This window comes from Cardiocondyla obscurior, linkage group LG09 (genome assembly GCF_019399895.1).
Source record: "Cardiocondyla obscurior isolate alpha-2009 linkage group LG09, Cobs3.1, whole genome shotgun sequence".
Taxonomy (NCBI): domain Eukaryota; kingdom Metazoa; phylum Arthropoda; class Insecta; order Hymenoptera; family Formicidae; genus Cardiocondyla; species Cardiocondyla obscurior.
Window position 1 is genome coordinate 7,179,499 of NC_091872.1, and position 27,870 is coordinate 7,207,368.

At 36.3% G+C, this 27,870-nt stretch overlaps 8 protein-coding genes across 9 annotated transcripts; 5 read left to right on the forward strand and 3 right to left on the reverse strand.

Moving 5' to 3' along the window:
* The first annotated feature begins 6 nt into the window (after window positions 1-6).
* On the forward strand, window positions 7-5,251 carry Armi (probable RNA helicase armitage). Its single transcript, XM_070661757.1, has 7 exons — window positions 7-814; window positions 916-1,773; window positions 1,940-2,813; window positions 2,965-3,581; window positions 3,663-4,232; window positions 4,316-4,561; window positions 4,688-5,251. The coding sequence occupies exons 2-7, from the start codon at window positions 946-948 to the stop codon at window positions 5,048-5,050; spliced, it is 3,498 nt and encodes a 1,165-aa protein (XP_070517858.1). The 5' UTR covers window positions 7-814; window positions 916-945; the 3' UTR covers window positions 5,051-5,251.
* On the reverse strand, window positions 5,234-7,968 carry Eif3e (eukaryotic translation initiation factor 3 subunit E). 2 transcript variants are annotated; one of them, XM_070661765.1, is made up of 9 exons: window positions 7,770-7,968; window positions 7,587-7,703; window positions 7,317-7,478; window positions 7,110-7,232; window positions 6,793-7,025; window positions 6,594-6,711; window positions 6,199-6,410; window positions 5,885-6,122; window positions 5,234-5,479 (listed from the first exon to the last, which is right to left on the reverse strand). In XM_070661765.1, exons 1-9 carry the CDS (start codon window positions 7,857-7,859, stop codon window positions 5,450-5,452), a joined length of 1,323 nt encoding a protein of 440 aa, XP_070517866.1. In that variant the 5' UTR covers window positions 7,860-7,968; the 3' UTR covers window positions 5,234-5,449. The 2 variants fall into 2 exon arrangements, with proteins under 2 accessions (XP_070517866.1, XP_070517868.1); XM_070661767.1 differs by having other exon boundaries at window positions 5,859-6,122; window positions 7,770-7,967.
* A 207-nt stretch (window positions 7,969-8,175) lies between these two features.
* On the forward strand, window positions 8,176-11,008 carry LOC139105580 (zinc finger CCCH domain-containing protein 15 homolog). The gene is made up of 7 exons (XM_070661768.1): window positions 8,176-8,412; window positions 8,583-8,790; window positions 8,874-9,115; window positions 9,225-9,428; window positions 9,696-9,870; window positions 9,963-10,157; window positions 10,357-11,008. The coding sequence occupies exons 1-7, from the start codon at window positions 8,344-8,346 to the stop codon at window positions 10,464-10,466; spliced, it is 1,203 nt and encodes a 400-aa protein (XP_070517869.1). The 5' UTR covers window positions 8,176-8,343; the 3' UTR covers window positions 10,467-11,008.
* Window positions 11,009-11,095: 87 nt separating this feature from the next.
* On the forward strand, window positions 11,096-14,946 carry Cmtr1 (Cap methyltransferase 1). Its single transcript, XM_070661760.1, has 4 exons — window positions 11,096-11,537; window positions 11,753-11,826; window positions 11,903-14,019; window positions 14,138-14,946. The coding sequence occupies exons 3-4, from the start codon at window positions 12,071-12,073 to the stop codon at window positions 14,613-14,615; spliced, it is 2,427 nt and encodes an 808-aa protein (XP_070517861.1). The 5' UTR covers window positions 11,096-11,537; window positions 11,753-11,826; window positions 11,903-12,070; the 3' UTR covers window positions 14,616-14,946.
* Window positions 14,947-15,362: 416 nt separating this feature from the next.
* Window positions 15,363-17,633, reverse strand: Naa60 (N-alpha-acetyltransferase 60). The gene is made up of 2 exons (XM_070661769.1): window positions 16,989-17,633; window positions 15,363-16,448 (listed from the first exon to the last, which is right to left on the reverse strand). The coding sequence occupies exons 1-2, from the start codon at window positions 17,377-17,379 to the stop codon at window positions 15,871-15,873; spliced, it is 969 nt and encodes a 322-aa protein (XP_070517870.1). The 5' UTR covers window positions 17,380-17,633; the 3' UTR covers window positions 15,363-15,870.
* A 107-nt stretch (window positions 17,634-17,740) lies between these two features.
* On the forward strand, window positions 17,741-20,440 carry LOC139105578 (tether containing UBX domain for GLUT4). Its single transcript, XM_070661764.1, has 8 exons — window positions 17,741-17,875; window positions 17,998-18,247; window positions 18,370-18,425; window positions 18,506-18,755; window positions 18,885-19,328; window positions 19,403-19,760; window positions 19,851-20,016; window positions 20,091-20,440. The coding sequence occupies exons 2-8, from the start codon at window positions 18,161-18,163 to the stop codon at window positions 20,251-20,253; spliced, it is 1,524 nt and encodes a 507-aa protein (XP_070517865.1). The 5' UTR covers window positions 17,741-17,875; window positions 17,998-18,160; the 3' UTR covers window positions 20,254-20,440.
* LOC139105577 (ecdysoneless cell cycle regulator) lies at window positions 20,229-23,540 on the reverse strand. Its single transcript, XM_070661763.1, has 5 exons — window positions 23,029-23,540; window positions 22,445-22,938; window positions 21,825-22,332; window positions 21,508-21,706; window positions 20,229-21,393 (listed from the first exon to the last, which is right to left on the reverse strand). Exons 1-5 carry the CDS (start codon window positions 23,294-23,296, stop codon window positions 20,967-20,969), a joined length of 1,896 nt encoding a protein of 631 aa, XP_070517864.1. The 5' UTR covers window positions 23,297-23,540; the 3' UTR covers window positions 20,229-20,966.
* Window positions 23,541-23,580: 40 nt separating this feature from the next.
* On the forward strand, window positions 23,581-27,578 carry Oxt (Xylosyltransferase oxt). The gene is made up of 7 exons (XM_070661759.1): window positions 23,581-24,066; window positions 24,138-24,619; window positions 24,707-24,849; window positions 24,917-25,083; window positions 25,234-25,615; window positions 25,791-26,749; window positions 26,874-27,578. The coding sequence occupies exons 1-7, from the start codon at window positions 23,863-23,865 to the stop codon at window positions 27,330-27,332; spliced, it is 2,796 nt and encodes a 931-aa protein (XP_070517860.1). The 5' UTR covers window positions 23,581-23,862; the 3' UTR covers window positions 27,333-27,578.
* The last annotated feature ends 292 nt before the right edge of the window (window positions 27,579-27,870 follow it).

Below are 27,870 nucleotides of genomic sequence, written 5' to 3' on the forward strand. Positions count from 1 at the left end.
AAACTGTGAGGATAGTATTTTATATATATGTAATATTAAAAATTGTTAATTATCTTGAGTAACTTGAAGTAATTAAAAAATTTCTTTTCTTCGCACGACATTCCCTGGTTAAAAAACATTTTTATTAACAATTTTTAATTACGTAATTAATAGTAATAATATTATTAATTAGTTTTCTTCAATATTGTTAATATATACATATAAGCAATGATTAAATGTATAAAATATAAACAAAATACTGCACTTTGTGCGTAAAGTGTCGTACCCTTTCGCTTGGCGATTTTTAGATTTCTTTTCATTTTTATATCGTAATTATCTTGTCTCTCCTTCAACATTTTTTTCAAAATTATATATAATTATAAATTACAAGTTTAAAAATGCGGTCGATTTTACATTACTCCAAATTATCATCAGCCATTTCACGGGGTCGCCACTTGCCGCCACTTGCTCCGGTGCTTGATGTAAGTTAAGATTAAATACTGTTCAACATTGAACGATTAATAAATGAATATGCGAATGATGCAAATTTAACTGATCACTTGGAAAGCGCAGATTAAATTATGAATTCATCCACCTTGTCAACAAGTACCTTAGGACACTCGACAGGGCAGAGAACGTCGGAATCTCAAGACTCGGAGCTAACCTCCAGTGCGACTCAAACGTCGAAGATCTTGAATCAGATGAAATCCGAGTTACAAGAGCAGAAGCAACGTAAACGATTTCTCAAAGAGCTGCATGCAAAACGTGTACAGTCCTTGCGAAAGGAACTAGATTATCTTAAAGCGACGGAGTGGAGATATCAACCTATAGATCGGTAGCTATCGGCAGCTGATCTTTTCCATTCCTCTTCTCTCATTTTTATTATACATTGTTTATATTATACTTGAGTGCTTAAATTTTATATTGCATTTATAGATACTTAGATAGAAGCCAGAAAAATTGAAGATGTTTTCATTAATCTATTCTGGAGTTCGATATGCACTAAGCTATGTGCACTCTAATATTAAGACCGTAGAAGAAGATATAGATGAAGTCTTGTCTCGTATAGAACATGCAGGAGAAACCGACACAGATGTAACTGCCCACGAAACAGAAATACTAAATGAAGAAGGATGTTATTATAAGACAGGAAGTATCACTTTAGTATCTGTGGATCATATTCTCATAGATAATTGCTATGTATATGAAAAAATTGACGATTCGACTAATTATTTGAAAGTTGGCGATCAGATTCGCTACTTGCTCTATTTACGGGATCCAAAAGCAACGCCGAAGGTAAGAAAAATTATCTGTGCAATAGATGACTCGTGGGACAATCCAATCGTTACGTCGGAAGACAATGTCCGTACTCAAATGATATCAAGAAGTGTAATTGCTAAAGTAATGAAACGCAATGGCCGAATTGCTATTGCGGAACCAAATAATATTTGCATTGACTTGCACAAAGTACAATCTAACTTTGTGCCTTTAATTGGCGATTGGTTAGTATTGGAATCCTTAGTTGAATTAAACAAGGACTCTGCAGATTTGAGTGGTGAAATTTTGGAAGTTGATAAAATTAAGCCATTGCGATCTAAACTAGATGTTGGGGTTGTATCAAAGTATAATTCAGTTACTGGAGTGGGAGTAATTGATAAACGTATAATTTTTCATAAAAATGTATGTGATCAAGGTTACATTCCGTGCATTGACGATAAAGTGGTAAGCGACAGTATAGAAAGCGATCAAGGACAATACAACTGGAGATCAGTGACTGTAGTTCCATTAATTCAGGTAAAAACCTTAGAAAGGAAACTTAATTTTGTAGAAAAAATTCTTAAAAAAATTATATTGTGTTTGGCCTTCTAATTGAGATGTCCCCTTAATTATTTTTTGTATTGTAATATAAATTTATAATAAATTCTAAATATTTAACTTATAATTTATATTTTTGTTTCAGAGCAAACCAAATATATCCATTCAGTTGCCAGTTGTAACCAATATTTACTCCACGATAGATCCTGACTTATTGAAAGACAAATACGGTATTATTATAGACGATAAATTAGAATTCAATTTGAATGCAGGAGAAGAAAGTACCATGACAGTTTTGATACAGAATAATGGCAGCTATGCTCATTTATTGCAAAGTAGCTCTTTTATGTCGCAAAATGTTCCGTCTCAGTTGTCACTAGTGTCACCGATAAATACAAATTGTATAATAGATCCTTCCGAAAGTATTACTTATACATTCAAGTGCGAAGCGAAGTTTGTCGGTACGTTCGAAGAACTGTTTATTTTCAATTTTAAAGATTTTAAGATAGCCAGAATCTTTCACATTACTGTGAATGCAAAGAACATTTCACAAAAGACTGATTCCACATCTTTTAAACAAAAAAGTGAAAAGCAAAATTTACTTGATTTGAATGAAATTGAAATTACTTGTATTCCTGGAGTAAGACCAGTTAAACCGCCTAAGTTTATCAAAGTACGCAACGGAGTGTTTAAAATTCCGCAATATATTTGGAAAATAGTCTTGGATATTATGCAGAATAAAAAATCACAGATGGAGTGCGAAATTGATATTGGAAATCAAATACCTTGTCTTTTACAACCGCTTTCCTTCGAAACGTATAAAGAACGTTTTCACATCATGTTATATCTAGAAGAAATAGCTCAAACACTCTTTTTGCGAAAATATGATATAGAAAATGGAGTCATGCGACGATGTGGTGAATATCTTGCGCTTCAAGTGCCAGGATTGGTAGAAAAACGGCCTTCTCTTCTTGTAGGAGATAGAGCTATAGTATCTTTTCCCTGGGATACCTCTCAAGGTAAGATATAGTGAGGGAAAAAATAGAAAAAAAATTTTATTTTACTAATTACGATCGTTATATTATTAAGAAGTAAAAATATAATTTTAAAACTAATCTAACATGTTAAGATACCAATGTAATTTATCTTTTTTTATTTATTTTGTAACAGGAAATTTAAAATATGAAGGTTTTATTCACAAAACCAAAAGCACAGAGATCTTTTTGAAGTTTAATGAAAAATTTCATCACGATTACAATGGTGAGAATTGCAAAGTGACATTTAAAAGCTCGTACACCACTATTCAGCGTTGTCACAATGCCGTTAATTTAGCTCTCAATCGACTTGGTCCTGATTTTCTGTTTGCTACCAGAATAATTCAAAAACAGCCACAATTCCACTTGGAAGAATATGAGGTTGAAGAGCAACCCATTCATCTGCGAGTTTGCAATAAACACAATGAATCTGACAATTGTTCTACTACTAATGAACTAGAACCATATATCAATCAAATAAAAAAACGAAAATTAAATTGGTTTAATAAAAAATTAAATTATTATCAAAAAGAAGCCGTGAGAAATATAATATTGGGATTAGCACGCCCGTTACCCTATGTTATATTTGGTCCGCCTGGAACTGGGAAAACAATAACCTTGTGCGAGACGATTTTACAACTTTTGACCACAATTCCTGAGAGCAGGATTCTTGTAGCAACACCGTCGAACAGCTCGGCAAACTTAATAGCGGAACGCTTGTTAGACAGTAACATCCTTAAACCAGGCGATTTGGTAAATTTTTTTTTTTTATATATTTATATATACGTTAATAAATAAAAATTATAATTATTAATAATGTAATTATGCCCGCAGGTACGATTGATAGCTTATCATTGCTTGGATAATGATTCTATTCCCGAGAAATTGTTACCTTACTGTGCTACGGCAGAATTAGCTAATGAAGGAACAACTGATAATTTCTATCAGCATGAAAACGGAATAAAAGTAAACTGCACCATGTCCGTATTGGGTCGTCATAGAATCACCATTGGCACTTGTAGTACATTAGGAATATTATACAATATGGGCTTTCCCCGTGGTCATTTCTCACACGTTTTAGTCGATGAGGCGGGTCAAGCGACTGAGCCAGAAATCATGATTCCCTTGAATTTTATTCATTCCGATTATGGCCAGGTGATACTCGCAGGTGATCCAATGCAACTTGGGCCTGTTGTACATTGCAGAATAGCATCATATTTCGGACTCGGCGAATCATTCCTATCGAGACTTTTGCATCAATTTCCTTACCAGAGAGACCCAGAAGGATTTGAGACTGGTTACGATCCTAGACTGATTACGAAACTCGTAATGAATTATCGAAGCTTACCAATGATATTGAATTTACCAAACATGCTGTTTTATGATTCAGAATTACAGCCGCAAGTATGTGAAAACATTATTATGTTGTTAATCCCAAATTTTTGTTTAATAATATTTTTACAATTCGTTTCTTTGCTAAATTTTAGATATCATCTAAGAATAGTAATGAAGCTAAACTATTAGAGATGCTGAAAGAAGAGTTACCTCAGAGTAATGGATCGCCATCAGCTATAATTTTTCATGGGATTAACGGCGAAAACTATCAAGATCCCGAGAGTCCAAGTTGGTATAATCCTGCAGAAGCAACGCAAGTGTATCTCTATTTGTTGAAATTATTTGAATACGGGCTTGAGGCGAATGATATAGGAGTTATAACTCCTTACCTCAAACAGGTATATATATATATGTGTATTTATATACACACAAACGTATTTAAAAAAATCAAACTCAACAAATTATTTAAAAGCATTTTCTCTCTTTTTTTCCCGTCTATGAAAATTACTTTCTTTTAAATTAAGGTCCAGGAGATTCGAGATTTACTATTGGAATTAGACTCTCCATTGCCAAAAATCAGTACTGTGGAAGGATTTCAAGGGCAAGAAAGAAAAGTAATTATTATTTCCACTGTCAGATCGTGCAATAATCTAATTGATGAAGACGTCAAACACGCCTTAGGCTTTGTTGCTTCGCCTAAGAGGCTCAACGTCGCAATCACTCGTGCTCGCGCTTTACTTATTATTCTGGGAAATCCGAACTTACTCGTTTTCGATCCGTATTGGAGAAGTGTTTTGACATATTGTATCGATCATGGTGGATACATAAATTGCACACTTTCATCTTCCCATATAACAAATCTTCAAAATGTGAACGATACTTCGTAATAATCGTGTAAGTTGTAATATACTTAAATATAATATTTTATAGTTTTATAATTATAGTTTTTTGTTAAATTTTTTACTCATATATGTAACAGACTACTTCAACAATAGTCTATAAGTCTAGCTGTTAACTAAAAAAATGATTTTGGAATACATGGAATATGTACAATAAATAAACACAATATATTCTTTTATAAAATGTTATTAATCGTTTGTTACTTGCCACAGTATCATTTGATAAATCCAAGTTACTGACGATGCCAGCGAAGAAAAATACACATGATGTTGTAATGTAATTTTCAATATTTTTTTGTTGAAACATTGCATCAAATCTGATTGCTGTTAATAATCAGAAGTGGAATATCTTTTTTGGACGTTACTCCTTCATCTTACATCGAGTGGTCACAAATCCAAATTCCACGAATGTTGATACTGAAACAAATATGAATTTTTTATATGCAAAAAATATTTTTTGTAATACATTACGCATTTTTCAACGATTTTATATAATGACAAGACAATGATACAAAAACGAAAACATTTATGTTTGATGTAGTCGATAGAAACTGCTAACTGAATAGGTGGATAAATGTTAAAATAATATATTAAAACGTATGCAAAATTTAAATTAATGTTAAATATAATTAAATACAAACTTGACGATTATATGTGTAATAAATGTTTACTTGTTATTAATATTATGCGTAATATGCATAGTTTGATTTTTTATTTACTTTTTATGTCTACTGCAATGCATATATTAAATAAACCAAATGTAAGTACGCGCAATATAATTGTGAATGATACTGACCTCTGTTAGTTCCACACTATACTTACTGGGTCTTGATTTTTTGCTTTTAGTTTTCTCTCAATTAGATTCTCTAATGCCTCGCTTCGCACACTCAAAGTCTCGATTTTTTCAACTAATTGTTGGTAAGGAGATGCCGGTTGTCCTCCCATTACTACGTGTCCTAACTTGCTGTCTATTTTAGCGTCCAAGCGTGCATTACGAATTAAATTCACAATCCAACATTCGGCAACATCCGCCTTCATATTTAATTTCTCTGCAAGCATCCTATAAATAATACAAAAAATTAGTAAACGCTAAGTATAAATCAATTTACACAACTATATAAAATAAAACTACATACTGAATACTGATGCATTGGTGAATTCTGCAGAATGTTTCGAAAATCATTAATCGTGCATTCTCCACAAACTCATTCAGTAGGGCGATCAAAAAAAAGTCGTTAAAGACGACAGTTTGGCATTCTTGTAATTTTTGGCGAGCACCATCAAAGTCAAAATTAACATATAAATGTTCCAGAAACTCTGTGATGGGATCTCGGTAAGTATACGATTCCTATTAATAAAAGTAACATTTAAAAAGATTCATAAAATATAACAAACACGAAAAACGGATAAAAAAATCAGTTTTTTGTAGCTATAAATTTTTCAATAAATTTAAATTATTTCTAAAGTAAAATATTTAATTATAAATATCAGTTTTTTTATGTTTTTGAAGATAACTATTTTAATATTCAACCTGTTGTATCACTTTCACAAGATCCTTTAAAATAGATCTCCTAGAACGATTGACGATAACTGCTGCAGCCAAGTAACGAAGTATATGTGGGCACATTGTTTGAATAGCATTTAAATAACTGCAAAAATAATTTATACAAGTTGTAACTGTTAAATTTTTGTAAATATTAACAAGTTTTTTCTAGAGAAATTATACATACTGCGGCCGATAAAGAAACATCTCAATAATGAGATCTCTTCCTTTCACATGATTAAAGAAGACAAATAAACTCCAATGAATAAGCCATGTACGTTGTTGTAATACTTGGAGCGAATTACCAATAACGTTACTGTCGATATATTCTCTTAACTTGTTTACATCTTCCAATGCAGTTTCCCAATTCTGTACAAGAATCTCTGATGCCAATTTACCCCATAAAACATTTAAATAATTCTGAAAGTTAAACATGTAAATGTTAAATTATTGTAAATGATATATTGTACTTTATTTCCACAATTCATTAAAAATTGTCAATACCTTATCAGTAGGAGGCATGATTAACATATAGAAGTACAAATATGATGTTGAAACTGAGTAATTGCCACACTCATAGCGATATTTTGCCAACTTTACAAAGCTGTCCATCATTTCTACTCTAAACTGGAATATAATAAAAAATAAAACTAATAAAAATGCAAAAAATAAAATTATCCAATATCAGGGAGCAAGAATTATTCAACCTACATCTGATTCCTGAGTAAGGTAGTTATTAAGTGCTTTGGAATCTCTCATGTTCTCCATTTTTTTCATAACTTCCTCATTATTCATTAAAGCCAGTACTTCAGAAACATTATTTTGGAGTACACCAAGCTCTTGCAGGACATCGGCACGTCTGGATTTTATCTCCTGCGATCAATAATAAGATCATTATTTTTAATTTACAATGTAGATTAAATTCATAAAATGCTTCACAATCACACAACAGAGGCATATGCCTTACACAAGGGGACATACCTCAGGTACTTCTACGTTGGGATACAATTGCTTTCTGATATCGATGGTGTAATCAATCATATTTGTCTTACTGAGGATGTCGAGTTTTGCATATAGCAATTCGCCTTCGTCATAAATCTGTAACGCCAGGAACATGTGACATAACCAAGATACCGCGCCTTGATACTCGTTTATTGTACCCACCTGTTTTGCCGATAAGAATTCTAGTAGAGGAAACACTAAGTGCCGGTCTAGATATTGACCTATACGAGACGTCAAGTCGAACTTCGCCATCGTGGTGTCTTCACTTTGATGTCAATTAACTTGTGATCACCGAACACCACAAGAAGCACAAGAGCCACGAGCTCACCGCGATCGGCGCAAAGGAATATAAGTTAGTTACAGATTGCAAGCTGCGTCGCAGGTTTGCCATTCACCAGCACAGAAAAAAATGTTACCAAAGAAAGAAAACGGTTTTTAATCATTAAAAAATGCAAATTAACATAAAAACGCTATTAATATTTCGCATATTCGCTATATTTGACAATTATCATATCAATAATTATATGTATATCCAATTAAAATTATAATTAATTCTTTGTTCTAGAAAGTTTTGTCACGCAAGGTTAATCGTAATGTGCGCAAATAACGTGATGATTGTAACCAATTTTAGACATTTCAGTACGGTAGTACTCGGATAAGAGTAGAGTATTGCTAAAATTTTTCATAAAGTTTTCGGTGTATTTCGTCACCCAGATACGGCATTCGATTTGACAGAATGCCGCCGAAAAAGGCGCCGGCCCCGAGTAAAAAAGCAGAACAGAAGAAAAAGGAGAAGGTTATCGAGGTACGGGATACAAGACGTCTTTTCGTTTCTAACCAAAAACTTTAAGATTCCACATGGTTTTTAAATAAATATGTGAAACCGATCGATTCACATTACATTATTTATTAACGTATATTTACGTACGAAGCATAACTTTTCTAAGTTCTAAATCTTTATTTTTTACTTTCAAGGATAAAACATTTGGTATAAAAAACAAGAAGGGGGCCAAGCAGCAGAAGTTTATTCAGCAAGTGGAGAAGCAGGTGAAATCAGGTGGTGTAAATCCCCGCAAACTTGATGATCCTAATGTCAAAAAGTTGGAGAAAGAAAAGAAGCTGAAAGAGCAGAAAGAACTAGCTCTTATTTTTAAGCCTGTTCAATCACAGAAAATAGAAAAAGGTATGTTGATAATAATTGGAATCTATCAAGTTCTGGGTAGTCTTTAGATTTAAGGAACTAATACTTTGAACAAATTGCTGTAGGTATAGACCCCAAGTCTGTTGTATGCACATTTTTTAAACAAGGACAATGTACAAAAGGAGATAAATGTAAATTCTCACATGATTTGAGTATTGAGAGGAAAGCTGAAAAGAGGTCCTTATATTGTGATATGAGAGATGAGGATGATAAGGAGGCAGATACTATGGATAAGTGGGATGAGGATAAATTAAAAGAAGTTGTGGAAAAAAAACATGGTAGTGGAAATCGACCAACTACTGACATTGTAAGCTATATATATAACATTTATTCAATATATAGTTTGTAGAAAATTATTTAAGCTTTTATTGGCATGATGAGAATATAAAATAAAATACTTTTTTTTTTTTTACTAGATATGCAAACACTTTTTGGAAGCTGTAGAGAAATCAAAATATGGTTGGTTCTGGGAATGTCCATCTGGTCAAAAATGTATCTATAGACATGCTCTACCTCCTGGATTTGTCTTAAAAAAAGATAAGAAAAAAGAGGACAAGAAAGATGAAATCTCTCTGGAGGATTTAATAGAAACAGAAAGAGCTAATTTAGGACCTAATCAGGTACAATATCTTGCATAAAAAATAAAAATTTTTAACATTTGCACACATTTTTATTTTGGTTTTAAATTTAATTAATCTATTTAAAAGTCTGTTTCCTATGTATATATGTACAATTTCCGTGGACTTGCACGGTTAGGACGCTCGTCGGTTAACAATTCGTACATGTACACATTGTTACAACATAAAAAATTAAATTTACGTGAAAAATGTAGTATACATTCTAATTGCATTTCTCACATTGCATTTACAATAAAATATTTTTAACAGACCAAAATAACTCTGGAAACATTTCTGGCTTGGAAAAAGAGAAAGTTGAAAGAAAAAGAGGAGCAAGCAATCCGAGAAGAAGAGAAAAAAAGAAGTGATTATAAAGCTGGACGCCAAGTCGGCATATCAGGACGAGAAATGTTTTACTTTAATCCAGAACTTGCAGCAGGAGATGGTAAAACCTCGTTATAGATGGCTTACAAATCATTAGAAAAAATTTTATTATTTAATTAGTATATAAAATATTAATATTTTTTTATATTACAGGTATTGATGAAGGAGATGAAGCAATATCCAGTTACGCACGCGAAGACGATGAATCTGAAGATGTACAGTATAGGGAACTCGATACGGACCGTCTTGCTTTCGAAGCTAGTGAAATCGATAGTAATGGTATCACGGTGGCAGCTGCAGATCGGTTAAAAGCTAGTAATGCCAGTGATAATAACAAAGATACTACTGGTAAAATTATATCTCAATTAAATTATTTCGCTAATAAAAGAAACTTTATATTACGTATTGTACATTATAAAACATTCAGATGTATCGATTTAGACTTTTGTAAATCTATATGAATTACATATAACCGTTATTCATAAATAAATATATTAATAACTGTATTAATTACAGTTTAGTAATTAACACAATTTTTTCATTGTAGTGACAATGGACGAGGGTGCTGTTGCTGTAGCTATTAATGAAAATCTTTTTGTCGAAGAGGATTTGGAAGGTTTGGAAGAAGAATTGGGGGACCTGGACTTGGAGGAGTAAGCCAGATGTCCCAATTGCGTCTCCTCACCACTGTCTTTTTTTCCTTACGTTTTATCTTTCAAATACGTATTGCTCGAATAACCGTTACCGTCAAGTGTGATGCGTTGTATATTGTATACTGTTGCATTGTGTCTACATAAATACTGTATTTGTGAATTCGAGGGTGTATACAGAAGGCTAATGTCGTACAAATAAGAGATACTCCAGAGCGTCTATTACGTATCTTGTAAATGAATGAAAATGCGAAGTGAGCAAATTTACTAAGTAATGATCAATGAAATTATAAATATGTTAATGAATTTGTTCACTTTTGACTTTTTTGCTCCTTTAGAAGATGCATAATAAACCTTTTAAACTCAACTCGACGTTGCTAACAGTTTCTGATTAAAGCCAGGTTTTTTCTTTTTATACATAATGTCAATTTTACCTCGCAATTATCCACAAATATTACGATTTTTAATGTTATACATTAAATACTGTACATTATTTTTGTAATATCAACATATGATGGCAATTACGTTTGATACACAATTATAACAAAACATTTTTATTGTTTTTTTTTTTTAATTAATTTATATCCTAGTTATCAGAAGCACGAGAAAATAATATGTAAAATATTCTATTACAAAATTATTTGGATATTCCAACATATAATTAATTAACTTTTTTTTTTATTTACAAATATATATCAATCAAATGTAAGAATTTGAGTAGATTAGATCGGATTTACAATAAGTGTAACTCACCAAGTATTTCAGCGCCGTTAGAGACACATTATTTGGAACTAAAATTCAAGATGGTTGCGCCGTCTTGTAGCTCGCATAACCCTATTCTGGCAGTCGTCTGACGCTCCGCGACGCGAACAGTTGTGTCTAAAAGGTCTATGAGTGATATCCATAACCTCACATTTTACTGTGTGTATTACTATTGTAATTTTGACTGTTCCCGAATGCGGTTTTAAACGAAGAGATTTTATTTAGAAAAAAAATGTTTGCAATATGAATAAATTGCAATCAGACAAGAATTTGATTTTGTTCTTGTATGTCTTCGGTAGATATAAACATTCAGCATGTATGTATTATAAATATTTCTTTTAAATGCACATATAAAAATTTTGCGAATTGTCAGCCATTGTTTTTTTCCTTTTTTTTTTTTGTTATAAAGTATTTCTCAGTTTATACTTTTCACAAACTGAATTAATACAGTATTACTTTGAATTATTCTTACATTACTTTCTTTTTTATGAGTATATCTAAGTTTCTAATAAACATTTTTTTGCTTTATAGGTTATGAAAGAGAAACTAGATTGGAAAACATTTTCCAAATAATTTGTAAAAATTGACAGCATTGAGAAAATTAAGTAAGTTATTTTGGCATTTTTTTTTCTTCTTTATATATTTAATTTTACCAGATTTTCAAAATAAATTGTTATTTAGGTGACAATATTTTTGAAAGCTGCAGCAATATTGGTGAAATAAGACTATTGAGTCAGTATATAATCATTTTCACCAAAACAACGCTGAAATTAGTGAAATCAATCACTATCTGTATATTAATTAAGATATAGTACAAAATTATTTGGAAATATTAACACAAAAGCCAATATGGAGGAAATTATACAGTTTGATAATAACTTGTCTTCTGGCAGTCTAAAAAGACGGAATGAATCCAACAATTTTTTATATGGACAGCCAAGTAAAAAGATAGAACTAGATAATGGAGAAGAAAATAACATTAAACTGGACGAAACTTATATGTACACAAAGGTTAAAAGTAAAGAAAGTAATGTATCCCAGAAAGTTCAGAATATGATGGAAAAAATGGGATACCAGCCTGGTAAAGGTCTTGGAAAAGATGATCAAGGTCGCGTAAACCCAATAGAAGCATTTAAACAACGTGGTCGAAGAGGATTTGGCCATTGTGCACCAGGTCTTGAGGAAGCAGGCCTTGAGTGGAATCCTGAAGAAGAAGAGATAAAAGCTATTGAAGATATTCAATGGTTGTCAAATAAATGTTTCATTCCTTATGATGAACCTCTTTGTGAAAAGTGGATGAAACTAGGACCAAAAAAGTACATCATAGATGACGAGATCATGTTCTGCAATCCGAATATTTTAGAACAAATTCTCAAGTTTAAAACCATATTTGATAACTTGGACAAAGTGGAAATGCGTAAAGCCAGAAATCGTTCAAATCCGTTTGAAACAATACGCAACGCTAACTTTCTGAATCGAGCGGCGGTCAAGATGGCAAATATAGATACGGCATGCAATCATATGTTTACTAAGCCAAAGAACTTTAATCCCGACGAATTGTTGTACTTTGCGGATGTATGTGCCGGCCCAGGAGGATTTAGTGAATACGTTTTGTCTAAGAAAAATTGGCATGCTAAAGGATTTGGATTTACTTTAAAAAATGAAAATGACTTTACATTAGACGAGTTCTTAGCCGGCCCGTGTGAAACTTTCCACACGTTTTATGGTTCCAAAGACAATGGAGATGTATTTGATCCACAAAATCAAGAGGAATTTAGATCGCTGGTGATGAAGCATACCGAGAATAAAGGTGTACATTTTATGATGTCAGATGGAGGATTCTCAGTGGATGGTCAAGAAAATATACAGGAGATTTTATCGAAACAATTATATCTATGTCAATGTCTAGTGGCATTAATGATTGTTAGACCCGGAGGACATTTTGTTACAAAGCTGTTCGATTTATTTACGCCTTTTAGCGTTGGGCTTGTTTATTTGATGTACAAATGTTTCGACAGCATTTCTATTTTTAAGCCTAACAGTTCTAGACCAGCTAATTCAGAGCGCTACTTAATATGTAAGAGAAAAAGACCTGATACGCAAGCGATAATGGATTATCTTTCTCACGTTAATCACTTGCTCTCGACGAAAGACGATAATAATGACGTAATTGAATTAGTACCTATCGACATTTTGGAATCAGACGAGGCATTTATCACGTATCTGAAAGAATCTAATGATATTTTGGGAAAAAAACAGATTATAAGTCTTTTGAAAATCGCAGCGTTTTGCGAAAATCAAGAGTTGAGTGAACCTAAGCAAGCGGACATGCGGAAGGAATGTCTCAAGCATTGGAATTTGTCAGAAAACAGTAGAAAACGGCCTCCAGTGCCCAAACCGCAAGACAAAGTGCAAGAAATATTAAGGGAGTCAATAGCGTTGCTTAGTTGCGAAGCAACGAAGTTGACGACTGATAATATACGGAATACGATATTGCAATACGAACCGTACGATTGGTATTGCATGCCGTGCGGATCAGGCCCATACTTTGAGGAAGATAAATTGGCTACGTTTTACTTGGGCCTAGGAAGAAAAAAAGTATATCGATATGTGAGAGGCAAATGGGATTCAGTAGGAGATGCGAAGATCGAATTGCCGCCCAACACTCTGATATATGCTGAACTCGTAATCGAAACAAAGAGAACGGGAAAGTATTTCTTCAAAACACGAGCGCTACACATTTTAGATGCTTACATGCTCGGTGGAGAAAATATAAGCAACGAGTACTTGTCGCAAAGGTAAGTTTTTCTTTTGCTTTATTAAAGAAAATATAAAATTGTAAAATAATATAATGCATCTAAAATATTTCTATATAACGAAACTTGTATATTTTAATTTTAATATTTAATGTTTCAGATACAAACTTATTAAGAAGTTTTGTAATGCTTTGTGGAAGCCAACCCCGAATGATTATACTTGCATTCGTCCCAAGGAAAGGTTCATGCTGACACCAGACATATACAAGAAATTGCGATTTACAGAGCGTCGTGTAAAGCTGCCTATCGCCTACGAATTCGCAAAAAGCCCTCTGGAATGTGATAATGACGACGATGCGAAGGAGCCCATATATTCGGCATTTAACAGTGTAATGTTTATACGAAGTATCGCTCTTCCATGGACACGTGCTATTAGCCGAAAGACTGGTTACTTTTATGTTCATAATATAAATACCGGAGACAACGAGTACGAAAATCGTAACAGACCATTAACAGCTCAGGCAAGTTTCATGCAAGCGTTCAAAGAACGAGTTATATGGAATTGGCCGCATGACTCAAACAATCCATTGAATATGAACGTTTTAGTTCAAATGTTAAATGCATATAAACGTACTTAGTTTATAGCAAATTGTGTATGTACTTTTTATGTATATATTTTAGTTATAAGACTCGCCAACTCAGCTACTCGTGTTAAGATACACGGTATCTTAATCGTGACTTACCGTGTACTTGACATAAGCCCTGGACTTCTGTATTCTTTTGACGTTGATTTGATTTCTTTGGACGTTGTCGGTGTTTTGTTTAGATTTTTTTTTTTCTTTTTTTTACTACACATATTTCCATAATAATATCGAAAACTGTCATTAAAAGATTTAGAATAGAAGTCTCAATTGTATATATTGTATTTGTATAATGTATGTAATCAAAATATATTTGATCAAAAATTAAGTTGTGTTTTTATTAACCACGTGCAAAAATTAAAATATTAAAGAAAAAGAGTCAATTTTATAATAGATACATATTCCATTAAAATTTAATGTAATTAATCAGAATAAATCAATAATCTATATTATTTTCATTGTTTCATGTTATAATATATTAAGTATTTATTTAATATACAAAATATATACAGTTTATACATATATATCATACAATCGATGGCAGCAGAGGTATACAAAGTATGAATTGTAACAATACAGTCTTTTAAATTATTCCTGCTTAAAAGATCATAATTTACTGTATAATTTTCGGTCTCAAAACTTTTTATAATAGAAATTTTTTAATTAAAAATTTTATAAATTTTTGATTTATATTTCAATTAGATAAAATTATGGTACACGATTTTTAAATAAAAAATGGTGACATGTAATTATACTTATATTGTGCTTTCGTTGAAATTAATATATAATTTATGTATTACAATTTAATATTATAATCTTTAGAAACGGTGGAAGATACATTAGATACTAATGTGCAAATTATTTCAACTTAATTATTTTTGGCAGTTGCATATGACGAACCATAATACTATTACAGTAATATAACAGTACCTTATAATATTTTTATTTAACAACTAGCAATCTTCTTGATAACAAAAGCCAAGCTAAAACACTCTGAAGCCTTGCTGCCTAAACTTTAGATAGTTTAGATAAATATTTGTTCGCGTTATATAAATTGATTGCAGATCCAATGTTTATTTCTAATTTTGCGTTAGCACAGAACTACGTAATAAAATCATTTAGTCATATGACTGTTATTTGAAATCTGTCGCAACGTCGATCAACTTATGGCACTTGACACGTTTGATAACATCTCTAAAATCCAAAAAAAGAAAATTAATATATAATTGAACATAATAAATCACAAAATGTATCATCTGTGGTATGAAAGAATGGTGGTTGCCCATAAGAGTCGTTGCCAGATCCATCGCGGCACTCTGCACGGTACTAGATTGGTCATCGCGCCAGCCAAGTGACGAATCCAGTCCCAAATGCCCCATGGCGCGTGTCCTCCGTTAACGTAAAGAACGTACGTAAAGCCGTCCTTGCACTTTCCCCGAATTGAGTAGTAATATGGAAGGAAGCTGTGCAACCGAAAGTGACACCTCTGATAAAACAATATAGCGGGAGCGTTGCTGGAGAGCACATGTAGGAAGACTGCTTTTACGGAGGAACGTTCAGGCGCGGTAACATGGGCTAGCAACTGTTCCAGAAGCAAGGATGCTATGCCGTTTCTTCTATACGCGCGACGAACTCCCAAACTTAGTATGTAACCCACTAAACAATTTTTTCCCAGACTGGAACATAAGATGCCGCGGTCTTCCTTGTTCAATCTGGCATAAGGCTTTATCTCTGCGACGATTAATCCTATTATTACTCCGCCATATACTGCTGCAAGTGCATAGAATCTCGACGAGCTCGTGATGTCTTCGTACCATGAATAAGGATAATCTGTATACAAATAGAAATTTATCATTAGTTATATTTTCTATTAATAATTCAAACACGTTGTATTTTTGTATTATTGATTTATAAGATTGTTACATACTCATATTTTGAGTAATTTTAAAGTTTTAATAAAATTATTTTACAGCAAACTGAGTTTGTCGTATGGAAATGAAAAAACCAGATATATTATATACAGAATGTCCGCGATCAAATAGAAATAATTTCAGGGATTTTGTAAAACTGTCGATCGTTATAAAAAAAAAAATAAAAATTAAATGTCTAAGATAAAGAGCAATAAAAAAGCTGTATGAAGTGAGTGCAACAGGCTACGGCGCTAAATAGCAAATGCCTGTATACACAATAATTTTTGTAACTTACTCATAGAAAAAGTACAAAAAAAAGTTAACAATTTTAAATTACAAAATGGTTTGTCAATCTCGCATCTTATTCTCTCTCTCTCTCTCTTTTTCTCTCTTTGGACTCTCTAAAGTCTCTAAACAAACGACAGTCGGATTCGCCTGAAGCATAAACCCCAGCTCTTACCTATAGGAAACCAGTCTTGGCAGAGTGAGCGCACCTCTTCCAGGTCGTCAGGGCAGAGGAAACGCAGTTGCACCTCGCCCAGGACGCATAACGGCACCGTGACCGCCGACGTGGTCACCGTGACAGCCGGCGTTGTTACGGAGGACGTGGTCGTCGTGTTCCCGGCACCGCTTCCGCCTCCGCTACCGCCGCCACCGCCGCCGCCGCCGCCGACGACGATGCTGGTGCCGGTCGAGCAGTTCCTCGTGACGGTCTCATCCGTGGTGTACGCAGCACGCTGCTTGACGTCGGACGGCCCGAGATCGCTCGCGACGCAGACGGCGCCGCCGGGCTCACTGTCGTCGATCTCCGACAGGATCGCCGGCAGGTACCGGTTAAAGGACACGACCATCGCGCGACCGCGGCTTGCCTGGTCTCACCTCGCGGCACGTCATTTGTGCGTTGTTGTGGCCGAGCGTTGATGTGACGAGACGGCGACGGCGATGGCAACGATGATGACGCTCGTCGCTCGTAAACACACGGTGGGGCGCGCGCGTCCGCCCACGCTGCTCCGCTCGTTCCCTAGGTTGATTCCAACGGGCCGCTCTTATTGTCGCTTTCCCACGATTTCGGACGGGCCAGGCAGTGTAACGCGCTCGCTGCTCCTTCTTACTCCCCCCGTGTAGACGGACGGTCCAGCACGGGGTCGCGCTGCGGTGGCTGCGGCGCCCGCGATCATCCGCGATGGCCGCGATGCACGTGCAGGTCGGCCACACGAATTCGACGGCTTCCCTGAACTCTTGCCAACGTAGACGCGGTAAACGCGCGATTTCGTAATCGCGAGCGCAGCTGTCGATTAATGGCGTCAGCTGTTAGCTACAGAATCTCGATCAGCGCACATAAATACAGTACGTTAGGTGACATAAAAGTGCGAAAGAAAATCACCCCGTGCGATTAACGCGACTGTCTCTGCGACAAAAACAATCGTGCGATCAGGCTCCTCTTTATTTTTCTTTCTTTTCTTTTTTAGTTGTCGCAGGCGAACGTCAATGGACACGGGGCTTTATGCAACCGTGTCGAGGAGACACGTGGAGTGTCCTCGCGAGCGAGTTGCTTCAGATCAGCTGTTGACTCCGTGACGGTCGGCACTGTCGGCAGCTCTCGGAAAGTCGTTTGAAATTTCGCTCATCACCATGGCGGCAAACAAGACCGTCGTCGTTCTTGCTCCGAACGGTCGCCGACAAAACGTGAGAGTCACGATTAACACGACGATTTTGCAGGTGAGTGTCCCAACGGGGCTTTAAAGCGACGCCTCTGCGCTGTCGCGGTCGATTTTTAAGCAAGTACGTCACAAAGAAAAGAACAATTTGCCATACAATCTTCAAACAAAGGTCTCTTTCAGATTTTGGAAGAGGTATGCCAGAAGCAGGGCTACAATGCTGACGATTACGACATTAAGTGAGCACAGCAGTCGCGACTTCTACCTTTACAACGATGTAATTTCTATAATTGTTCTATGCGCCTTACCGTTGTTACAGACACAATCGTCAGATACTAGATTCTAACCAGATATTCCGCTTTACTGGCCTGCCAAATAATGCTCAGCTGGAGATGGTGACGTGCAAAAAGGTGCGCTCTACGTCAAACGTCACAATTGGGATACAACCTGAGGATAAAGATAGGATATTCCGAGAATTTCCACCCGATACAACGTTAGCTCAGGCGCTGATAGAAATGTATCCCGATTCTGATCTTGAAAAAGCTGTGCTGATTTACATGCATCGCGAAGTATGTATATGTAAATGTTTAAAGGACATCTGCACAATGTAGAAACTTTATAATAATAGTTACTTGTGTGTATAACGCAAGCATAAAAAAATATACAACTAAAAATATTCAATAAATTTTTCTAAAAAGGTATGTGGCAGAGAGATGTTAGAGAAAACGACATTAAAGTCGCTAGGACTCAACAGTGGAAAGGCAATATTAAGGTTGTTGTATCGTGATCACGAACAATTGAAAACTCAGGCACATGTATCCACCCCTTTGCTTCCAAAGACAGTTACATCGACGCATAATTCGAGTGATAAAGATCACCAAAAGCTACCATCGTCCTCGTTAAATTGTAATGAAACAATGAAAGACATTGATTTATCGATCAAAAGTACGTCAAGAACAGAAAATCAGAAAAAATTGGAAAGAAATGCCGGTAATGAAAAGCAAGAGACTGATACATCTCACGACGAGATAAAAGGTCATTCAATTATTGCGTCCAATCAAGAAGATTGCAACAACGAGACAGATCAGCGTATCACGGAAACGTCTGCGAAAATGGAGGAAAACTTATATGAAATTAAGTTTGTAAGATGTAATTGTGCATACTTGCAATCATTTTCGAGCAACTAATTTCACTTATCGAGGATTTTGTGTTACAGTTAGGAGAGAGAAACGCTCTAGTATTCAATCAAGCTGGGACAGAGGCGTTACCAAGAGATGAATTACCGGACAGCTTCTTCGACCTTGATCTACACGATGCGAAAGCACTTTTACGAGATGCCAAGCGTCGTAGAGAACAGCTCGAAGACGCTCCGCTTCTGACGGAGGCGCAACGTCAGCTTGATCACGACAAGCATATTCTGGATCGATTGCATAAGTATCGCCGCACCGTAATTCGCATACAATTTCCTGATCAGTTCGTTCTTCAGGGTTTATTCGGACCGCTGGAGACTATTCAAACTGTTATAAATTTCATTAAAAGCTACTTGGACGATCCAAATAACGAATTCACTATCTGTGAGAATCAACATGCAATTATCACACTTATTTTTTATAAAAAACAAATCATTTTATTACCGATAAAATTTTATTACTCTTTCTTTGCAGATACTACCCCACCAAGGCATATTTTAAACCCCGACGCACGTTTAATAGACGAAAATCTTGTTCCCTCTGCTATCGTTTATTATTCCGGATTATCATTATTAAAATCCAGTGTAAAAGCAAATTTGACAGATCCCAGAGCTGCTGGGATCGAAGCTATTAAATCTAGGTAAGATATATTGAAAAAAATCACATTGCTCTATATAGAGATTGTAGTTAAATTTGTTATATATTCATCTACAGGATTGCCACGATACGGAAAGAACAAGATCCGACTGAAAGTGATAGAGGCACAGTTGTCGAGAGCAATCATGTCACTCCGGGACCGAGCGGTAGCAGTAAATCATCATCATCAGGTCAGAATCAAAACAAGACACCAAAATGGTTCAAACAGACCTTTAAATAATCGATTACCTAATAGCACCAAAAGGTGATTTTTTTAAATTTCAATATAAACAATATGCTATACGGGATTTTTGAAGATTCATGTATACGCGGGCACGAATACATGTGTGTCGCATATACAAATGTATCATCATACGTATTTTTCTCTGGTAATTCTTAATAAAATATACAAATCTGTACACAACAAACGTCCGTGTCTCTCATTATTCTAATTGAAATGTACAAAGCTTTACACATAAGACTCTGATGCTTCGTAAAATTAGTTATAAAAGTGGAAATAAAATGATACACATACAAATAGGATTCTTACTACCTAATTCTATGGCCGCGGTAATAACATTTCTCATGTTGTATTCGTGTGTATATATATATATATATTTTTTTATGTGTGTGAATACACACACACATATATATATATATACATATAGTATGAAAACCAGCGATATAGTCGAGTGATGAAAAGTACAATTGTGAAATATGTATCAATGGTACTAACTATGTGATAAAGGTGCTTTGATCGATAACATTAAGTATATTTTTTTAAGTAATAAATGTGTAATAATTTGGATAGCAACAAGATTTAAAGTCTTTTCTCCTTGTTAAAAATGGCAAAAATGGCTTAATGTACTTTGCTGAATGAAGCGAAAGTTGAAAAAATGTTTACGAATGTTAACGTGAATCGACTATCTTAATCATCTACCGTACGTAGTGCCATTAACTTTGTAAATCGGGCGGCACCGTCGTAGGTGATTGCAACTGCAAATGCATGAGCCTTCGAACAGGGCCGCCGATTATGTTTCCGGCCGGACCAGAGCCGCCGGCCTCGGCTTCGATACTTTCTCGCAAACTTGCTTCTACAGGATCTGTGCTATTGATATCGTCATCCGCCACAGAGTTTTCCTCTTTTACCATTTGCGATTGCAACTGCGAGTCTAACAGTCGCATATATTTGTCCATATCGCCGCCCTTGTCCTCGTCATCGCCACCCAATGATCCCTCCGAGCTGCCCTCAAACTCACCTTCTCCTCCCGGAACGACTAAGTCTAAAATTCCTCTTAATGTACTATCGAATACATCGGCGTCGAATTCCATTCGCGCGCCATCCTCTGCGTCTTGCATGTCATTGTCTATCGATTGTTCTCTATAAAAAAAAAAAAAATTACGATTATCGAAATATTTTCATTATTTTATATAAATAAATTACAGCTAATATGTTTTTTTACAACTGTCTATTTCATAAAAGAAATTTATATACCCTAAAAAATGCACGCCATCAATATCGCTGGTTTGGTTAAGAAACGATTGTACTTTTTCTCGAAGGCTCAAAGGTTCTTGATCTAATTTTTTATCCTTAACGTTGCCCCACTGTTGATTTAAATACGCTTCTAGTTGCGCCGGATCTACATTTAACCAACTATCGCTATCCGCTGGGCTCAACATAGTCTCATCTTGAGCTGTGCAGTTTAGGAAAAAAAAAAAAAACAATTATAGCCAAGTGTGCAATAACTTAAAAAATTATTTATGTACTACTTTTTTAAAAGTAGTAATTTAAATATAAAAGTAACAAATTACCATGCATTTCAATGTCATTCGTCTGTATATTCTCCCATGCTTCTAAGACTTTTTGAGCATCACTTTCGTATAAATTCATTAGATTATCAAACAAAGTTGCATGCTTCAAGAAATACTCTTTCGCCGTAGACAGCAGCTTATCACGTTCGTGACTACCTTCCAACAGATCTCTAAAATAACCGTTTGCTTCTAAACGAGCTAGGTAGGCGTTGAAAGCTGGTTCGTTCAGCTTTAGCTTTTCACCATCGTCGGGAACGTCCGACTGTTCTTTGATACGTTTTCTACGTTCCTCATTGGCTCGAGCTACTAGCATTTCTAAACCGCATGCTATTTTAACTCCGAGAACATGAGCATTGTATTTTGAGCAAGTCGCGGGTGGTATGTTCCAACCTGTTCTTGGATCACCGGTATAACGACAGTGCGTCGCCATCGCGTACAAACACTTGGTCATTTTAACATTTACCATGGTTCGTTGCTCGGGAGGAAAATACCTCATGGCACGACACACCTGCAAAACAGATATAAATTATACATATAATATCGGTTTAAAGAAAATTTATTAAAAAAAAAAAATTATAAAAAAAAAAAAAACGATTAAATTAATGTTTTAATTTTATTACTTTGCGCTCAAGCGGATCTGAATGGCAAATGGTTCGAATCGCTGGAGCGATAAGTCTTGGTTCTAGACGAAGTATAGAGGCTGCCTTCTCGGGAAGAAACGCCCTGGTTTTATGTTTTCTCTTTTGAATCTCATCGGGATATATGCCGATTCGTTTCTGCAGCACCAGCTGCACTTTTTCAGACATCTTAGATATGTGTGGCTTGCCATTTATGTTGTTCAGCAAGTTGGGAAACGACGTTCCTCTTTCCCTGATAACATGAATATCACCGTTATGAATGAACACTCGGTCCTGGCACGTTTCAGGACTGGCCCAGAGTGGCAGCACATTGGCAGCTTCTATCAACAAAAACTCTCCGTCCGAGTCCACTACTCGTGCGATCAATCCATCGAAGAGTTTAGTAAGCTTAAACAGCAGAAACACCGTCAGCCATTCATCTCCTATGTCTTCATCGAAACGTAGAATCGCATAGATGTGCGGCAACGTATGATAATCTGCCAAAAATCGATTGACATTGATTACTTTTATTGATTATTAAATCGTTTCAACTAAGGCGAGTTGTAGAGATCGAAAGATAGTCTCACCTTCCTCCACCGCCGATCCCTCGAGAGTTCGATTCAGCAGCATCGCCTGTTTGGTCCTAGGACGGAAATTCAAGCTGTCACAGTGCCAGATGTGATCGGTGACGAGCGAGGCGATTTCCTCGTTATACTTGGCGATCTCCTCGCTCAGTCTGGTCTCGGTCACCGCGTCTGGGTCGGACGCGTAGCAAAATTTGGGATAGAGGTAACACTCCATAATATCCTCCTCCTTGGTCTTGAGCGTGGCATTTGCCATTTTCTGGCGACGCATCGAAATCCTTCCGAGGAGCCCCGTTACCTTCGCTGTCGAGGAGCGAAACCCGCGTGTCTACGTCACCGCGTTCACCAGATCAGCACGGAAGGATCGCGCGGATGTCTCACAGCATTTGCCTGCCATGGGCGTTCCTCGTGGATGACCGCATAGACCGATAAAAAGCGTGACTGAAGTTGTTTACTGCATTATTAAGGCGCTGACCATAACCTAAGTCCACCAGTCGTCGAATCGACGCCAAGTCCTAGCCAGGCACGCGCGCTGTGACGCGCCGGCCTAACCTAACTTGACGCATTCAATCATTCAGGAGATGCCGTCTGACGACTCTGACGCGTTCGCCCTCGCGTCGCAGCCGTCGCAGGTCGCGGTATTCGTGCTCGCGGGGTATTCGTGCGTACGAGAGTGCAATGGAACGCGAGGCGGAACACACGAGTAAAGACGCGCGTTTGGTTCTCCGCTGAGGAGCACCGGGTGGAGGGTTGGTGCACCAGGATCTCGTCCGATGAGGCTCGCCGTCGCGACATGATAACCGTTTCGACTTCGACGGACCCGGCTTTCTCAATCGTATGCCGCAGTCGACGGTAATCGCGAACGAGCTCCGAAGAATAATGCCGAGTATCAGAAATCATCTGGGCGGCCGGGCGTTGAGTTGCCTGCGCAAGTACCGGCTGATCTTCGTTTTCAGCATATTCGTGCTCTGTGCCCAGGTCTACCTGCATATTTTGTTTTCCGATGACGAGAACAAGTCCATCCGGTTGTCGTCTGGAGAGGTGAGCTATCCGAACGTCGGTATAAACTATTGCCAATTTATTACTCATTGGCGCTTTTCGCTAATTTATAGGGCGGTTTTTCCCAACCGGAGGAAGATGAGAACCTGCCGAGGGGCTTACGTCAACTGAAACTTCCGCCTGACAAACAGGCTAACTTGAACAAGCAAGCTCAGCTGCAGTTTCAGCTTAGAAATCGTACCTCCAAGATTAAGCTAGATCGAAAATCATTGAATTTCACCCCTACGTGCGACGTTATGGTCCGGGAAGCGGTGAGCGCCATAACTCGTGCTCAGAATCAAGGATGCAAGCAACGCATTGTCAATGTGACGTGCCTTAGCCAGCAGGGTTTGTTGTACCCGGAAAGAGTACAATCTTTGTGTCCTCATTCTCCAGGTTTTACAGGCAAGCCGATCAACTTAGGCTGTTTCAAAGATGACAAAACATTGAGAGCACTTTCTGGTTATTATCACGTTTTCAAAGGGAACAATACACCTGAACGTTGCGCTTATATGTGTCTTCAGTCGGGATTTCCGTACGCTGGGACAGAGTACTCGTTAGTATCGCGTGTTATTTGACATTTTATTTCAGACACTCTACACATTTTTTTTTTTCTTTTAATATCGAAAACATGTAATTTTAGAATGGAATGCTTTTGCGGAATGGAAGAGCCGTTGCAGACAAAACGGTTACCAGATTCCAGCTGTAACATGAAATGTTCTGGTAATCCAAAAAAGACGTGTGGTGGTTATTTAACTATCAATATATATTGGACCGGAATTCAAAGTATGTAAGTGCAAGTAAATATGCAGATATTTGTGACATTGTTGAAAAATTTCTTTTATTTCGATAGAATTTAAGGCTCAAGAAGCAAGAAACTCAAGTTTAAAAAGTGAGCCTGAGCAGCCAGTGCAAATAGCTTATCTGTTAACAGTAAACGGCAGAGCGAGTCGGCAAGTGAAACGACTTATCAGTATTTTGTATCATCCCTCGCATTTATTTTATATTCACGTCGACGCGGTAAGTGCAGCAATAAAAAAAAACAAATTTTTTTAATAACTCGTTTGAATAAAATAAAAACCCGGGTAAAATTATATTACAGACACGCAAATTTCTTAATTAGAATTTATTTTATATATATTTTCGTTTCAATAAGTTGTATATTTTCAGAGGCAAGATTATTTATACCGTGAAATGTTGGAGCTGGAAAAATCGTGTAAATTAAATAATATCAAAGTGGCGAGAGGAGAAGGTTTGAGACTCGCGAGTATTTGGGGTGGCGCGAGCCTCTTGACGACATTTTTAAAGTCCGCGCAACAAATGCTCGCCTATCATCAACATTGGGATTTTCTGGTAAATTTATCGGAATCCGATTTTCCTTTGAAAAGTAATAATCAACTGACTGAGTTTCTAAGTTGGAACAAGGGTATGAATTTTGCGAAATCGCACGGAAGGGAGGTTCAGCGTTTTATATCCAAACAGGGTTTAGATAAAACTTTCGTTGAATGTGAAGCACGCATGTGGCGAATTGGCGATCGAAAATTACCAGACGGTATGTCGAAACCGTATATATTTTTATATGCAATTTTTTAGTTTTTTTTTAATACATGTTAAATATTTTTATTTAGTGTATACTTTCGAATCAATTAAATCTATCGCTTTCGAATAGCATAAGTTTAGCTACAACATATACAACGTTATTATAATTTTGTCTTTATTACATTTAGGTATTCAAATCGATGGTGGGAGCGACTGGTTCGCTTTGAGCCGAGATTTCGTTGAGTATGTGGCTGATCCAAATCCTGATCAACTAGTAGCCAATTTATTAAAGTTATTCAAATATACGTTGTTGCCAGCCGAGTCGTTCTTTCATACAGTTTTGAGAAATTCACGATTCTGCAATACTTACATCGATAATAACTTGCACATGACTAATTGGAAAAGGAAATTGGGCTGCAAGTGCCAGTACAAGGCCGTGGTGGATTGGTGCGGATGTAGTCCGAATGATTTTAAACTCGAAGATTTTAATCGGCTACGAAACACGGTGGATCGCAATATATTCTTTGCCCGTAAATTCGAACCTGTCATCGATCATAGAATCATTGATCGTGTAGAAGAATGGTTGTATCCCGAGCGAATGAACAAAAGTGCTAAATCGAAGGGTCTCGACATGTACTGGCAAAGTTTGTATCATCAAGCGGATCTGAGTCCATTACCAGATGACGGGCTGCTTACGCTTTCATATTCCTTGGCGAGATTAGTTTACCGCAAGTTGAATATGGATCACAAGAATGTTCGTCTGTTGGAGAATACTGCATACTTTCACGAAAATCGTTTCGTTGGTATACTTATTTTAGCGGAGAGCAAGAAAGAATTCTCCGACATATCCGTACCGTCCAACGGTCGAGCGAGACGTGTGGAGGCTTTAATCTCTTTACGGCATAATTTCTCCACTAGTAAATTGTGGTCAGGCAAAATACGAAGTCTCTCCGTTAGCACGGACTACGATCAAAAGGAGCAGACGTTTAGAAACTTGATAGGTAGCATGGGACCGTACTCGGCGCCGGTCTTGGCATACGAGTTCGACGCAGGTATTACAATGCCGCAGAATATATCGGTCCTATGGATCGATCCTTTTGGTCGCCTCGCGGACGTAAATTATCTGTTACTCGAAGAGATGACGTTGGTAATTATCATACTCGGCGTTATTTTTTTTTCTTTTTCTTTTTTTTTAAGCTTGAGCTTTTTTATTTCTTTATTTCATAGTCAGATCTCAATAATATTGTATAACTCAACGAACGTCTTTTTAGGTTGGACACGTTAAACCACAGCTAAACGAACAATTAGCTATTGGTACTTGGCGACTACTATTAATCACCGACGCTCAACTGATGGCAAAGTTAAGATTCCTGGTAATTCCGCTGTCCTACTGGAAGGCAAAAAAGATAGAGTTAGACAAGGCGAAGGAAATAATAGACGGTCCGAGCATCGTTTACCATATCACAGAAGAAATGAATAAAAGCTGGTCGAAGATAGTGAAAGCCGCAATAGCGAACGAGCCAATTAAATATAGTCAGAATAAAATCGGTGAGAATCTCGACGATTGGTTGGACAGATTAGTATACGAGCACTACGGGATTAGCGGGATATGCGACGCCGATGACGAGACGCGGTTCGAATCGACGTTACAAAAGTGTCTCGACACAATTTGGAGCTCTTTGAGCCCCGATTCAAAGGCTGATACTCGTAACTTATGTCAAAACTACTGATTAATTATTTTACCGACTACGTGCCATTTTCGCCATTTTGAAACTTATTATACGCGCATAAAGATTACAAGACATCTTTAGATATTTTTATATCGATTAAACTGTAAATATATATACTTCATATTTATAAGCAAACAGTACCTATATATATAAATTTATGTATACATAAATTTTTGGTATATGTGATGTGATTAATATTTCCATCGGATATTTTCACATTAAAGATTAAGAAATTACTTGACAAAACGGGATATCGTTTTATTTAATAATAAAAAAAAAAAATAAATAAATATTAAGAGTACAGGCTTCACCCTCGATTTGATAAATTTCTACTTATTCAACGCAGTTTTGTTCAAATTTAATGAATCTGATATATTGAAGCGTCGGATTTGCCTGTAAACAGAGATATTTCGCGTTAACGTTACCGTATTTAGAGGTTAGGCAATCTGTTGTTTTATCGTTTGCTATACCAATGAAGGTTGTGCAGCACTCTTTTGTGCTGTCTACAGTAACGCAGAAGGTATATAGAAGTGAGCAG